This window comes from Pristiophorus japonicus, chromosome 14, assembly GCF_044704955.1.
Source record: "Pristiophorus japonicus isolate sPriJap1 chromosome 14, sPriJap1.hap1, whole genome shotgun sequence".
Classification (NCBI taxonomy): domain Eukaryota; kingdom Metazoa; phylum Chordata; class Chondrichthyes; family Pristiophoridae; genus Pristiophorus; species Pristiophorus japonicus.
In genome coordinates this window covers 89,164,811-89,180,944 of record NC_091990.1, presented here as the reverse complement: position 1 = coordinate 89,180,944, position 16,134 = coordinate 89,164,811, and the positions used below count along the sequence as shown (strand labels likewise).

At 45.4% G+C, this 16,134-nt stretch overlaps 1 protein-coding gene across 1 annotated transcript in view; it reads right to left on the bottom strand.

Annotated features, from left to right (window-relative positions):
• f2 (coagulation factor II (thrombin)) overlaps positions 1-16,134 on the bottom strand; it is a 101,809-nt gene that overhangs the window by 49,599 nt on the left and 36,076 nt on the right. Inside the window, exons 5-7 of the mRNA XM_070898732.1 lie at positions 3,053-3,189; positions 1,638-1,931; positions 471-584 (exon numbers count right to left, since the gene is read on the bottom strand). Coding sequence (XP_070754833.1) covers positions 471-584; positions 1,638-1,931; positions 3,053-3,189 — 545 coding nt within the window. The remainder of the gene's footprint in view (positions 1-470; positions 585-1,637; positions 1,932-3,052; positions 3,190-16,134) is intronic.

Sequence of the window (16,134 nt, the reverse complement as noted above, 5' to 3'; positions counted from 1 at the left end):
TTTTTTGAGTGAAAGTTTGTATTGTGCCTCGTACACAAATATTGCGTATACAGTAACTAAAAAGGCTTAGTACCGTGAACTCAATCAGGTGCAACCTGATTCTACTTTATTAGCTCTCAAAGTGAGGACCAAACATGGAGGCTTTCTTTATATACAAGGGCTGCACTTGTGTGTCTGTGGCCCAATGACGTCCGATGGTCGCTCCCCCTGGTGGCAGGTAAACCCAGGCATACATACATTACAATATCAGTCCAAAGTCTCACACGGTGCTAGGTACAGGACTGTCTCTCCTTGGCCAGCAGTGATTCCAAGGCTCAGACGCAGTACTCTGCCTGCATTCCGTCAATTTTAGTTAGATCTACAGCGGCCCAGTAGAGGAGTCTGAACACAATGATAACTAAACTGATTCTAAGCAAAAGTATGGCTCATTTCCAGTTTAACAACAATGATAAGATCCTGTCTGAACTTACCACTCTCTCCTTTACCAAAAAAGCGAGGATTGAAGGAGGTCTTGTACTCAGTCCGATGTGTTCGACCTGTTAATGTCATTTGGTCCTCCGTGTCCTCCTGCACGTTGAATGGATCTAGGAGGTCGTCTGTAGAGCAGAAAGAAACCTTAATACGTATGCGCAATCTGTCTGAAATGCAAAGACTAAGTGGGTGAGAATCCAGCAGAAATCAACCACAGCATTTATTGTTGTACAGTTCCGCCTACAGAGTTGTTTGACAGTGGGGCGAGAGAGAAACCTGAAAGTTATCGAGGATTGGAGTAGGGCTTGGGACCATCTGTTGTGGATGCATGCGCAGATGCCAGAGAAAAACAGCTAGAAGCTAGGCTGCTGGTAGAATGAGCATGGGTGCCCCTGAGAGAACAGACCCACCAGAAAGCAAAGAGAGCAGAGGAAATTGCATTTAGTAGTGGGACCATCTTCAGCTGCTTCCCGACTCTGTCCAAGCAGTTTACAGGTCGTGCAGCTCATTAACTTCCTCCTTGTGATTGGAGTTATCTGTTGTTTCTTACTCTCCTCTTCCCCTATTAAAATGCTTATCTTTCAGTTTTTGGTTCGAAGGGTTAGACCTGAAACTTTAACTTCTCTTTGTCTAATACACATGCTCACTTACCTGCTGCATATTTCCAACATTTTCTCTTAATCCATAGTCTCACCAGAACCTTGATAATGTTAAACCCATGACCTCTATTTCTATGCTGGCAGTTTAAGTCTTCGTACAAGGTATGTTGTCCGTTTGCATTCTCTATAAACATTCTACCACTATAAACTGCAAGTTTTTGTGTCAGAGCATGCAGATCATGTTTCATGCATTTCTCATTCCCCTGATAATTGATTCTCATGATTAGTTAACAACTCCATTATCATTGTATCGTGCGACTATCAGAATGGTAGAAGGCAAATTGGATGGACCTTATTCTTCCATCGCCTAGCAATTCCTATGATGCTAAAAGCTCAGAGTGCATTATTCACTGCGCCATTACACAGTCATTGACTCCTAACTGACACAGTCAACAAACCCGATGTCATGCTAGCTGTTTTTCCACAAGCAATGTGTATATTATACAAAATAGACAGGGTCCTTGTGGCGATTGTTAACTGAATGAGCAGAATCTCCTGTGAGCTTACCGCAGTAATTGAGGTTACAGTAGTCGGTTTCTACTTTTGGGTCAGTGGTGAAACACCATGCACCATCTTCATCCTCATCTGGATTCCTGCAGTAGTTTCCTTCTAGATTTGCTGTGAGGTTGTTCTTTCTGGTATAATTATGTGTATGAGGGTGTTGTGAGTCCCAAGCCTGGCAATGTTTTCCATGTACTGTTACATTCAGTGTTCCTCTGTAAGTTAATCCCTGATTTGGGATACAAGGACCGAGTGGCACTGGTGTTGTTGATTGTTCAGGTAACGGTGGCAATGTTTCACCTAAACAAGCAAAACAAAAACCTGTAAGATCCAGCTGAACGCCCCTAATTTTGAGATGGGCCAAGGCACGTCATTGCAAACCACATCCATTGTGGTACCATGCACAGCTCCCCAAGCTAATAGCAGGACTTGTCTAACTGGATTGTGCCTGTAAGTCTTCAGTTGGCCATTTCAGTGCTCCAGTCAGGAAGGCAGGCAGTGACTCCCAGGGAATGAGGAAAAATTGAAGAGGTGTCATCCATGCAGCCTAAGAACAGCACTAGGATACCTCACTGCCTGCCCTCAGGTGTTCAGTACACGAACACCTAAAGAGGATTCAATGTACAGAAAATGCTGATGACATTCCTTTGAATTGACAGCATTATTTATCATGGAGTCATGTAGATCTGGAAGGTCCTGGGTCTGTCCTCCATTACTGATCTCCGCCAGGATGCTACACTTGACTCAGCATCTCTGGAATAAGATGGGTCACTACACCTTATTGCCCTCCAGTGGCCTCTCTCGAACTGCTTGTGGATGTTTGGGTGAAGGGAGGATTGGACTTGATTGTAACCCCACTCCCCAGCCACCTCCCTCCACCCGACAGTTCAATAGCTTACTGCCTCAGCATGAGAAATGTCACTTGGACAAGGTACAGTATGCTGGGGCCAACATGACCAGTGCCTTCAGGATAGAATGGGTGAGGGAAAAAAAAAATCAAAAGGAATATTCAAGTAAAAAAAACGAACATGTCGACTGAGAAAATATTATTATAACCAGCAGAAATGGCAATGGTCACAGAACACCGTCTGTGCAGCATAATGTTTGGTATATATGGAACGCATTGCTACCTCCCAGATCTATGCCCATCTCTCCCACAATTCCCGTGAATCCCTCCAATCGAGTTACTACCTCTCCAGAGCACTAAAACTGGCCTAACCAGAGGTAGGGACGACAATCTCTGTGACTTTGACTATGGTGGACTAACCCTCTTTGTCCCCCTCACACTTTTACAAATCAGGCAATCCGTGTTAAAATAAAAACACAATACACACAATGTCCACAAGAAAATGCACTCACAAAGAATTGGTGTCCAAATCTGGGAGAAAAACAAAATAAGCAAAATAATAAGTGTGACGCACCACAATGAGGAATGTAACACGCTTCTGTTTGGACTCTTGGGTCTTTAGTGTAGCACCACGGCCCCCTCTGACTGTCACTTGGATTTCGACAGTAGTTATTAATGAGGTCAGATTGGTTGTGTGTCACTGGATTGTATCTGAATGTATAAACACAAGTGATCAATTAGTAGCCAGAAAAAAAACAAAATCCATTGGACGTTTGAGATTCAATTATAATTCCTAATCAGGAAGCTTATCCTGTACCAATGGGTACTCCCTTTAACTCTCAAGTGACTTTGGAATATACTTACTTCCCTCACTTCCTGAATACTCCAAACTCTTGTATGTTGTTCTTTCCTCTCACTGGAGGTTAATCAGGTTCTGAGATCCCGATTTTATCCTAGTTCCCGACTGCCATAGCAGTCTTGAATTCAGTCATCTTGTTGTAAATGCTTCTAACATTAATTCATATAAATTATTTTCTTAATTCACCGTTGTTAATTTACAAGGTTCATTTACCCCGCCCCCTGTCTGACCGATTTAAATCCTCCTCCATTGCTGGATTTATCCTGTTTGCAATGACAAGGTGGCGATAGTCCGCTAAACAGCTTGCCCCTGCCCCAAAGTCCTAGGAATCTAAAGCTCTCCCTTGTATACCAAACAGTGACGTGTCTAATCTGTTTCTTCATGGTTAGTCCAGTGCATGGCACTGAGAGTAATCCAGGGATTATTACCCTCAAGGTCTTAAACTTCAAGCAAGATCCTAACTCCTCAAAACCCCTCTGCAAGACCTTCATCCCATTCTTTCTCATGTCATTGGGCTGGACTTTCCATTATTATCGCCCAAAAATGGGTGATATTTCTGCCGTTAGTGGTTGTTTTATTTTTCAGGATCGCTGGAATATCGGCCATTTAAAAAAACGCTAGTTTTGCCTTTTTAATTTGGGCGATAGCCGTAGTGATGTGAAATGGGCAATAGCGATGTATTCAGTCGTGCAGGGCCAGTGTCCATAGCAACCGTTCTGCGCATGCACGTTTTTTTTTTGGTCAATTAACTTTTCCCGCGAGGGAGAGAGAGAAGGAAGGTTGTGTCGAGGAAATGGAGATGGTACATGAGGATTCGGGAGAGAGTGCTGCAGAGGTTGCAGGGAGAAGGAGGGCAAAAGCCTTTTCTGATGAAGCCAACGAAGCTTTGGTCCACGAGGTGGAGACTCGGTGGGGCCAATTAACCTGGGGTGGGCGTGAGAAACCTTCCCCCAGATATACCAGTGAATATGGGTGGACATCGCAAAAGTGGTAACTTCGGCAGCCCACGACGTGAGAGAGCCAAACCAGTGCCGCAAGCGCTGGAACAGTCTGGTGGCATCTGCAAAAGTAAGTATTAAATTATTAAATTTAAAATTGTAATGATGCACTGACTCATTAATTTGAATGTAAATCTGCCAGATTGTAATTAATCTGGGTAATCTTGGGTAGCAAGCCTCTTAAGATTTATATTGGGGTCGGAACCTGCACCCCCAGGTCTCTAAACCTGGGAGTGCAAGACCCAGGACTCTAACCCTGGGAGGGCAGGGCTCAGGACTCTAACCCTGGGAGGGCAGGGCTCAGGACTCTAACCCTGGGAGGGCAGTGCTCTGGACTCTAACCCTGGGAGGGCAGGGCCAAGGACTCTAACCCCAGGGCCCAGGACTCTAACCCTGGGAGGGCAGGGCCCAGGATTCTAACCCCAGGGCCCAGGACTCTGACCCTGGGAGGGCAGGGCCCAGGACTCTAACCCCAGGGCCCAGGACTCTAACCCTGGGAGGGCAGAGCCCAGGACTCTAACCCCAGGGCCCAGGACTCTAACCCCAGGGCCCAGGACTCTAACCCTGGGAGGGCAGAGCCCAGGACTCTGACTCTGGGAGGGCAGGGCCCAGGACTCTGACCCTGGAGGGCAGGGCCCAGGAACCATTCCGTGCAAATGTGCATTCATAATCCTGCTGAGATGCCTTAAACTGAATCAACTGTATTATTATTTAAATGCTTTGATCGACAATTGGTGCTAAAGGAATGACTGGAAACAGACAGACCGCAAACACTCTGCATTTCTACCACTTTGGTTTAGATGGAGCATTATTAAATTATATCACTGCTTGTGTGCTGTAAGCAACTCTTTAACTTGGGAACCATCTCCTTTTTGGTTAGGTTGGTGGATGGGGGCACGACTGAGCACTGGGGGGGGGGGGTGCGCTCAGCTTTGCCCAGACTGTGTGAGTCTCTCCGGCTGCTGTCAGTCACACAGTGACCCAGCCTGGACTGGGGGAGAGCTGCCCTGCTCAATGTCTACCCTGGGACACTTTGAACATTAGCTCTGGCCACACGGAGGTCTCGGAGCACAATAACGGTGCCCCCTCCCCTCATGGTCCTGTCATTGCCGAGCTCACTAACGGTCTTGACTCCCCCCCCCCCCCCTCGGGGACCTCTATCGATTGCAATGACCTGGCTCCCTCCCCTCAGGTGGCGAATGGCACGGCCTGTGGATGGGGGCCTTTCCTGGGGCTTGTACGCAATTGGGTTGGTGTCTCGCATTAGTTCCTATCCACGGTCTTATTAAATGTCTTCTCTGAACGTAGATGTTATAACCATGCATCAATTGCATACAAACTGTATGATAGAGAATTCAAACAGGCTGCATTTAGACAGGCTGTGAAAAAACACAGGCCACATTGCATTAAGTCATCAATCAACTTGACATTTTCGGAGCTTGGGTAGCGAGCCAATTAAAACATTAAAAGATTTTCAATTGAGCCAATAATGTCAAAATAGGCGAGTTTTTTTCTATAAATTGATCCAGGTATAAATACAGCCATTTTGACCATGTGGTTTCAGTAAGACAAAGGAACTGGCAATCAGCCAGCAGCTTGTTACTCTCTGCCAAGATGAAAAAGTTAAAACTACCATCGGAGTTCGTATTTCATTGGAAATTAAGAGATCTAACAATTTTGGCGCTGCGAACAGGATCGCTGAGGAAAGAAACTAAATTTTGGACATCGGACCTACATACTGAGGTAAGGACACCTCTTTTTCAAAAAAAAGTCTTCGGTCAAAAGTCTAAATTCGCCTCTCCTTCTACACGATTCCGAAAGCCTCCGGTTTGCGAACCCTCCGGTTGGTAGTCGGCTCGAGGTCCCATAGACGTCTAAACTTCGGCGGTGTGTTAGTTAATTAATCACCGACCTATTGATCGGCTAACAGGCCTACGGCTCGAGACCCCAGTAAAGAACTCAGTATAATGGCAGCAGGAGATAAGAACAAAGAATTGCCTACAACTGTTAAAGGTGGGCAGGCACCACCTCAAGTTTCACGAGATTTAATTCTCGAACAGTTGAAAGAATACATAGAGCAACAATTCAACTTATCTAAAACCTGTATTAAGATCGAACAAAAGTACGGAACCTCCAAAGGACAATGGTCCTTGGACGAGATTAAAAGGGTCTGGGGAAAAACGAGCCGTATGAAAAATAAAGAGCGAACTAGATGGTCTCTAGCGGTTATGGGACAGAAATTATAATGCGTTCCCAACATGATCGAGAACTGACCAGTACAAAGGATCAATTGCAAGCAGTTTGTGCACAGCTGCGACAGAAAAAGCTTGAACTTGAAAAGTTGGAAGCGGAAGTTAAAGATCTTAAAGGTGAAATTAAAGAATGGAAAAAATCATTAGATCAAGAGACAGTAATAGGAAAAGGAAAATGTATTGATCAATTCCCAGGGTACCCATGTTTGGATAAATTAAAAGCGCAAATCCGAAGACACGACCGAGGAATAGATACGGTTTCTGAATCCTCTGACAATACAGTGTCGGAGGATGATGAAGAATTAGGGGTGCGCTTTGCCCCATTTAAAAAAAGACGAGTTGTAGTCAAATCAGAAGAGACTGCAGATGAGGGCGGAACCAAAAAAACAAAGAGAAGGGTGTATGGAGAATACTTAGTTCATGCTCCGGCAGACCCAGAGAAAATTGATAAATGGTCCAAGGAATTGCCCAATCCAAAGAAAGGGGGAGTAAAAATGTGGACCAATTGGACCGCTTAAGAAATATATATCAACTTCATCCCTGGGACGGAGTGCAAATTTTGACCATAATGGTGCCAAAAACACAGGGAAGAAAATTGCACGACAAGGTAGATGAAGCTTTGGGGCAGAATGAGCAAGAATTAGATGCAGGATGGGAGGCGATTAAACACTGGCTGCAAGCCTTCAGTCCAGCTAAGACAGACTGGGGAAAAATTGCAGCCTGCCAACAGAAAGGAACAGAGGAGGTCCTGGAGTATGATGAGCGGTTTAGATGCACGTGGCTAGAACATTCGGGTATGAATGATACGGATGAGGAAATGGATGAACAAGCATTTGGACCCCTGAAAGCAGCTTTTGTGGCAGGTCTAAAGCCAGAACTGTCCAAAATGCTTAAGGTAGTGTTACCGGACTGGGAAGGTAGAGGAACTATCTTTGCAGCATTGATGGATCGATGTAACCAATTAGATCGGGATATGGGAGCTAAAGTCCGAGCTGTACAGGCTATGGGATGGAAATCCCAGGATTCCGATAAACAGTCAGTAGGAAAATTACCCGGAAAATGTCATTATTGTGGGAAAGAAGGTCACTGGGCCAAGACGTGCAGGGCAAAACAGCAAGGTCGTGGCTGGGGAAGAGGACGCAGCCAGGGAGACAATTCAGCCAACAAGCCAGGCTTGTCACAAGATAACGACCTCATAGAAGCATTTAAGCGACTGACAATACAACAACAGAAGGAGTTACTTGGGATAGCAAAAAACGATTAGAGCCCACCCTGGCCCCGCTCCTCGCACTAATACAACAAAGGGGAGATGGGCTATATATAACTGTGAGGGTGGGCGATAAGGATGTGGACTGTCTTTTAGACACAGGGGCGGAATTAACATGCTTACCCCTATAATATGGAGACTTTTTGGCGTTGGATGGTAGGGCACGTACAGCCTATGGAGTTGGGGGCCATAAAATGGAAATTAAAAGGACAACACCGGTACTTATAGGGCTGGGTCCACATGAACTAACCACGCCGGTCTGGATAGGCCCAGTAGATCAACCCCTTTTGGGAATGGACGTTCTAATCCAAATAAATTCATCGCTGCATTTCGAGGATGGTCGGGTGACATGGTCAATTAGAACTTTGAAGAAAGAAGAATTGAAGGAACATCCGATATGGGCAAAAGATAAGAACGATTGTGGCCTACTCCAGATGGAGCCTGCGTCATTTACAGGGACCAAGCCTCCATGCACTAAACAGTATCCCATCAGTCCAACTGCCATCGCGGGAATCTTACCGGTTATTCAGCAATTGGAGAAACAAGGGGTGCTTATTAAAACGCATAGCTCCTCCAATAGCCCCGTGTGGCCGGTACAGAAATCTAATGAGACTTGGCGTTTGACTGTCGATTATAGGAAAGTTAACCAGTGTATTGATCCAAAAGCTCCTTTGGTCGCAGATCCCTCCACCATTTTTAATGCCCTCAAACCGGAACATAAATATTTCTCGGTTATAGATAAGGCCAACGGATTTTGGTCAGTGCCTCTGGCACCGGAGGTTCGACAGTGGTTTGCTTTCACTGTCCAAGGACAACACTTTACTTGGACCCGGTTACCACAGGGTTTCCACAACAGCCCTACGTATTCCACATGGCTTTACAAAGCCATTTGCGAGAATTACCTCCCCTGTCATTCACAGTCATCCAATATGTAGACGCTCTCCTGCTAGCTTCAAACACGGAAGAACAGCATGAACAAGATTTACGAGCTTTGCTGGATCACCTTCGGCTGAAAGGACATAAAGCCAGCATCGACAAAGCACAAATATCCCAAGAAGAGGTTGTATACCTGGGACAAAAGATTTCACAAGGAAAGAGAGAACTTACCCAGGATAGAACTGCAGCCATTCGGGCTGCTAAAAAACCCACCACTATTCAGGAACTAAGGTCTTTTTTGGGATTGTGTAACTTTAACACAAATTGGATTGACTCCTTCACACAACTTGCTCAGCCACTGAATGATATTTTAAAGGGGAAACGTGCCTCTAAAGAAGCCATCACCCTCACTAAAGAACAGCAAGAGGCCTTCCTGAGTTTGAAAAAGGCTTTGTGTTCGGCACCGGCTCTGGGAATCCCCGACAGTGGTAAGCCATTTACCCTTTTTGTTCATGAGAAAGAAGGATATATAACAGCTATACTGACACAAGAACATGGGGATCGGCAAAGACCTATTGGCTATTATTCGGCAAAACTGGATGCGGTAGCCCTCGGATGGGGAAGTTGCCTAAGGGCCATGGAAGCTACATGTCGAGCGGTAATGATCATTGCGGGTCTAGTCCTCGACCAAAAGCTGATTGTCAAGTGTCCCCACACCGTACACGCTTTGCTGTCTATGAATAGAATGTCTCAGGTGACAGCAGCAAGATGGACCCGCTGGGCAGCAGTTTTGGAAGCTCCTAATCTCCATATCGTCCGGGCCAGCCCGGTTAATCCCGCAACTATGCTCCCGATGTCAGAATCGAGGGAGCAAGAGGGGGGGAGAATGTGAAGAGCATGACTGCATGGAGATTTTAAAAGAAACAGAAGAAGCAGCCTTAGCAGCAGAGGAGCCTCTGCACAACCCAGACCTCATCCTGTTTACAGATGGTTCCTCCTTTGTTGACAATGGTACCAGAAAAGCAGGATGGGCAGTTACAACCTTATATGAGGTAGTGGCAAAAGGACGTTTACCCTCAGGAACGTCAGCACAACAGGCCGAGTTACAGGCCCTGTCAGAAGCATGACGAATAGCAGAAGGACAGACAGCTAATGTCTACACAGATTCGCGTTATGCTTTTGGAGTCGCTCACGACGTTGGTATGTTATGGCGGAAAAGAGGATTCCTCACTGCTGCTGGTACACCTATCCGAAATGGAAAAGAAGTCCGAGACTTACTGGAGGCCATACAATTACCTCAGGAAGTGTCCATCCTGAAGTGTAAGGCCCATACCAAGGAAAATACCACAGAAGCACAGGGAAATGCTCTAGCCGACCAGGCAGCTAAAGATGCCGCCTCACAGGGCGTTCCTCCAGAAGAACCAACACAGATGTGCAGATTGAAAGCACTCAGGACTCTGACACGAGACCTTCAAACAATGCAAGGCGAGTGCTCCCGAGAGGAAAAATGGACATGGATTGAGGCAGGAATTAAGCTATGCGAAGATGGTGTCTGGAGACAAAGAGTTACCGACAAGCCAGTCGCGCCACAAGTGCTTATGCCTTTTTTAGCCCAACAGATCCACTCGTGGGGACACTTGGCCTCACAACAGATGACGGCACGGTTCCAGAAAAGCTGGTGGGGTCGGGGATTTAAAAAACATGCCCAGCTGGTAACAGACCGCTGTGTGGTCTGCCAGAAAAATAATTCTGGACCCATCACGGTAATGCCCAACTGAGGCCCCCTGCCCCTGTCGGACCATTCCAGCATCTGCAGGGTGATTATATATCTCTTCCTTCATGCCAAGGATACACTAACATTCTTGTCATGGTCGACAGATTCTCTAGATGGATTGAAGCTGTCCTAACTAAAAGAGCCACAGCCAATCACACTGCAAAGGTCTTGTGTAAAGATTACATTCCCCGTTGGGGAGTCCCGAGTAGCATTGACTCAGATCAGGGAACACACTTCACAGGTGCAGTCTGCCAAGAAGTCTGTAGGTTACTGAACATTACGTTGGATTTCCACTGTCCTTATCATCCACAATCATCAGGACAAGTAGAGCGAATGAATCGAACTCTGAAACAACGGCTTGCCAAGTATCACCAAGAAGGAACACCATGGCCCCAGGCACTACCAATAGTGCTATGTAGCATTAGGGCAACCCTGAACAGAACTACAGGTCTAAGCCCATTTGAAATTATAACAGGAAGACCCATGTCGCTGCCAGGAACTATCGATTTACGGAAAGCTGATGTTCACTTAATGAGTGACACTTTGTTATCATACTGTCAGAACTTAACCAATGCTATTAGTTCTGTTTCCCGACAGGTATTGGCAGCTTGGGGTAATCCACCCGAAGGAGGACACGACATCATCCCGGGAGTCTGGGTGTATGTGAAAAAGTTGCATAAAGAACCTTTGGGTGCCAAGTGGGAGGGACCTTATCAAGTGTTATTGACCACCCAGGCAGCTGTTAAAGTCCAAGGAAAGAAAGCCTGGATCCACGCTTCACATGTTAAATGAGCACCCGTAACTGAAGCTGAAATCTAATAAGGACAATTACTTTTCGCGAAAATGTATAAATTTACTGTAGTATTGATTGTAGGTATTCTAGGCATAGGCCTACTTCTTAGTAACCGACCCTCTGCACCAAAGGGAAATAGTAGGGTAGCAAGGGAATTACATGTAAATACCTTTTATTTTTATATTGTTTGTTTATGTTGATTAAATATTGTTGCGACCAGACGGCTGTAGCTGCTGTCCCGCAGGTGAGACACCTTGCAGGTCCCAGCAGACCATCTGTACGTGGCACAGGGGTATGTTATGCTTAAGGAAAGGTGGTTTACTGGTTGAATTAAGATATTGATTTGGATTAAATTGGAATAAGGTTAATTAACCTACTAAAACCAGACTTCCATTGTAGCCACGATGGAACTCGGGTTGGTGTAAATTTGTGTGGAAGCTACTAGTCCGGACATGTGGCGAAACACATCAACAAATTTTAGAAGGAAACTCTATTAACATGTATGAAATTATTTTGTAGAATGTTTAACCAGTGATACCTGATGTTTTATGATTCAGTTTGTGAAAGAATCAAAGGGGGAATTGATAGAGAATTCAAACAGGCTGCATTTAGACAGGCTGTGAAAAAACACAGGCCACATTGCATTAAGTCATCAATCAACTTGACATTTTCGGACCTTGGGTAGCGAGCCAATTAAAACATTAAAAGATTTTCAATTGAGCCAATAAGGTCAAAGAAGGCGAGTTCTTTTCTGTCCAGGTATAAATACAGCCATTTTGACCATGTGGTTTCAGTAAGACAAAGGAACTGGCAATCAGCCAGCAGCTTGTTACTCTCTGCCAAGATTAAAAAGTTAAAACTACCATCGGAGTTCGTATTTCATTGGAAATTAAGAGATCTAACAATTTATTAGCATATAATGTTAACAATGTGCGATGATTAATTGTGGATTACAATATCTATGTTTCCCTAATAGTACCTAGACAATCAGCTTATGCCATGCTCTTGTCACGTTTGCAGAAGAAGATATCTAAGAATCTGGCAGAGCAAAGGCAGACCGGAGGTGGGCCTGCGGATCTTTTTCAGTTAACTGACTGAGAGGAGTGTGCCTCAGCCCTTGTAGGGGCACATAATCGTTCTGCAACCCGTGGTGGTACAGCTACTGTTGTTGCGCCACGTGAGGAATGTGTAAACCAGTGGTAATTTAAAGTAATTTAATGCCATTTGATTATAATATATGAATGATGTAATGTTATGCATGCAGCTTCTGTACTCTTCTGTACTCTCATGTTAAGTATATGCAACGTCTCTCATTCAAATTTATTACAATAGTGTTGCTCCTCGTACATATGCCTGCTCAGCGCAAGCATTCTCATATCTCCCCGTCTCTTCTACTAACCTCAATTATGCTTTCCAGTTCCCCAGGTGCAACGGGAGGCCCCTGGAGCATCACCCCAACTGTTGCAGGTCATGCTGACCACGGGAGAAGAAGATACAACCGAGGAGGATGATGAGCCTCAAGGGTCATCTGTAGTACCTGCGGTCACCTCATCCTCAAGGGATGAAGTAGCAGGGCCAAGCGGCTTGCAGCAGGGCACTCTGAGTTGTCCAGTGCCCACGCCGACCCCGCAAAGGTTGTGTCGGCGATGTAGGCACGCACAGATAGACAGATGTGAATGAGGACATGGTGTCTCTGTCGAGGGTGAGCGTCGACATTGGTTGAGAGCTTCTCCAAGTGATTGGTGCGTTTACCGGCAACATTGCCACACTATCTGCTAGAATCTCGGAGGACATGGGGCAGATGGTTGCGGCAATGCGGCAAACGGCCGACTCCGTCGATGCCATGCGGCAGACGATGGTTTCGGGATATGGCACTGCACCCCAAGGTGCCGTACCACCAACAACGTCGATAGATGTGAATCAGGAGGAAGCACTGGCTTCTGACTCGGAAGGCGTTTCTTCGGAAACGTCCTCTCCATTGCCCCCTAAATTGAATCTGCTAACACCACTCCCCACAGCAGCAACCCTCAAGGTGCTTTACTGCAAGACAATTAGGGGCGTAAGTGGGAAAGGAGGGGTTATGATGAGGGGAGGGTAAAGGTAGAGGAGGGAAGCTTGGCCTCAGTTAGGGAAGAGGGAGGAGTGCTTAATCTATTTTAATTAAAATTGTTACCTGTTTTTATTGTTATTAGAAATTTGTTGAATGTTGGGGGTGGTGGGAGGGTGTTTTTGTAGTATTATCGTTATTTAAAATTTATTGTTGGGTGAAAAATATTGTTGACTGTTGTGGGTTGGGGGAGATGGGTGTTATACTTTGTTCATCTTTTTTTTTAAATCAATTGTTAACATATTAAAATTTTTTATTGAACTTTACAATTGTTGTGCAGTGTCTTCTAATAACGTAAGGTTAAACATCAATACAAGGATTGCAAACAATGGCCAGCCCAGGTCAGGTGAGGATGAAACGTAACACAACTGTAACTGTCACCAATGTAACTTCACGCAAAGCGTTCATTTATGAGCTGCTGACACAACAGTGTTGCAGCTGCGTAACTACCACGGGGCTTTTCCAGTGTTGCTGGGGAGTGGGGGGGGGGGGGGCGCACCTGGAGGCAGGGGTTCACCGCCAGGCTGATTGTCTTTCCCGAGGTCCTCGTCCTTCTCGTCCTCCTCGTCCTCTTCTTCCACCTCCCCCTCTCTCCTGAGGTGGACTGGCAGTCCCATCTGGCAATTGTTGTTCTCTCCTGAGAGCTAGGTTATTCAACATGCAGCACGCCACAATGAACTCAGTGATCTGCTCAGGGTGGTATTGTAGGTTGCCTCCTGAGTGGTCCAGGCATCTGCTGCTTCAGAACTCCAATTGTCTTTTCGACGATATTGCGTGTGGCTATATGGCTTTTATTGTAGCGCTTCTCAGCTTCTGTCTGGGGATTATGCAGGGGGTTCATGAGCCAGCTGGCAAGGTCATATCCTTTATCCCCCAGCATCCAACCGTGACCTTGTGTCTGACTTTTAAACAAGTCAGACACAGTGCTCTCATGCAAGATGTGCGCATCATGGATGCTCTCTGGAAAATTTGCATTTACTGCCATGATTATTTGCTTGTGGTTGACAATGAGCTGCACATTCAGGGAGTGAAATCCTTTTCCGTTCCGAAACACCTCTGCAATCTGTAAAGATGCTCGCAGGGAAATGTGTGTATAGTCTATTGCTCCCTGCACCTTGGGAAAGTTTGCTATTCTCGAGAGCCCCAAAACCCTCTCACTCTGTGCATAGGGAAGTTTATGAAGTCCACCCTGCATGTGTAAAGGGCTTCAATCACCTGTCGAATGCAGCAATGTGTGGTGTGCTGAGAGATGCAGCAAATGTTGCCAGCTGAAGCCTGAAAGGAGCCAGGACTCCAGACAACCTCTCAGAGGCCTACTCAAAGAGCACATTGGAGGCAGGGACAGGCTGCCCGAGACTCAGCAATCATGAATATAAGAACATAAGAAAGAGGAGCAGGAGTAGACTATTTGGTCCCTCGAGCCTGCTCCACCATTCAAATAAAATCATGGCTGATCTTCTACCTCAACTCCACTTTCCTGCATTATCCCCATATCCCTTGATTCCCTTAGTATCCAAAAATCTATCAATCTCTGTCTTGAATATACTCAACAACTGAGCATTCGCAGCCCTCTGGGGTAGAGAATTCCAAAGATTCACAACCCTCTAAGTGAAGAAATTTCTCCTCATCTCAGTCCTAAATGGCCGACCCCTTATTCTGAGACCGTGACCCCTAGTTTTAGACTCTCCAACCGGGAAACATCCTCCCAGCATCTACCCTGTCAAGCCCCTTAAGAACTTTATATGTTTCAATTAGATCACCACTTATTCTTCTAAACTCTAGGGAATATAGGCCTAGACTACTCAATCTCTCCTCATAGGACAATTCCCCTATCCCAGGAATGAGTCTAGTGAACTTTTGTTGCACTCTCGCTAAGGCAAGTATATCCTTCCTTAGGTAAAGAGACCAAAACTGTACACAATACTCCAGGTGTGGTCTCATCAGGGCCCTATATAATTGCAGTAAGACTTCTTTACTCTTATATACCAATTCCTTTGTAATAAAGGCTAAAATACCATTTGCTTTCCTACTTGATTGCTGTACCTACATGTTAACTTTCTGTGATTCATGTACAAGGACCCAGGTCTCTCTGAATACCAACATTTTCCAAAGACTCACCTTTTTAAAAAATATTCTGCTTTTCTATTTTTCCTACCAAAGTGAATAACTTCACATTTCTCCACGTTATATTCCATCTGCCATGTTCTTGCGAATTCACTTAACCTCTCTATATCCCTTGGCAGCCCCATTGCGTCCTCCTCACACCTTACTTTCCCACCTAGCTTTGCATCATCAGCAAACTTGAATGTATTACACTCGGTCTCCTCAACTAAGTCATTAATATAGATGGTAAATAGCTGAGGCCCAAGTACAGCTACTTACAGTACCACACTAGTCACAGCCTGCCAACCCAAACATGACTCGCTTATTCCTACTCTCTGTTTTCTGTCCATTAACTAATCCTCAATCCATTTTAACATATTACTCCCAATCCTATGAGCCCTAATTTTGTGTAATAATCTCATGTTACATCTTATCTAATGCTTTTTGAAAATCCAAATACACTACATCCACTGGTTCCCCCTTATCTACCCTACCAGTTTCAACCAAAGCTTCCTTTACTCTAGGGGTCCCATGCAGCCAGTGATTCAGAGTTTAAATTGAAAAAAACGTGCATACGCGGACTTTGAACAAATATTTAGTATCGGTCTTCACGGTAGAAGACACTAA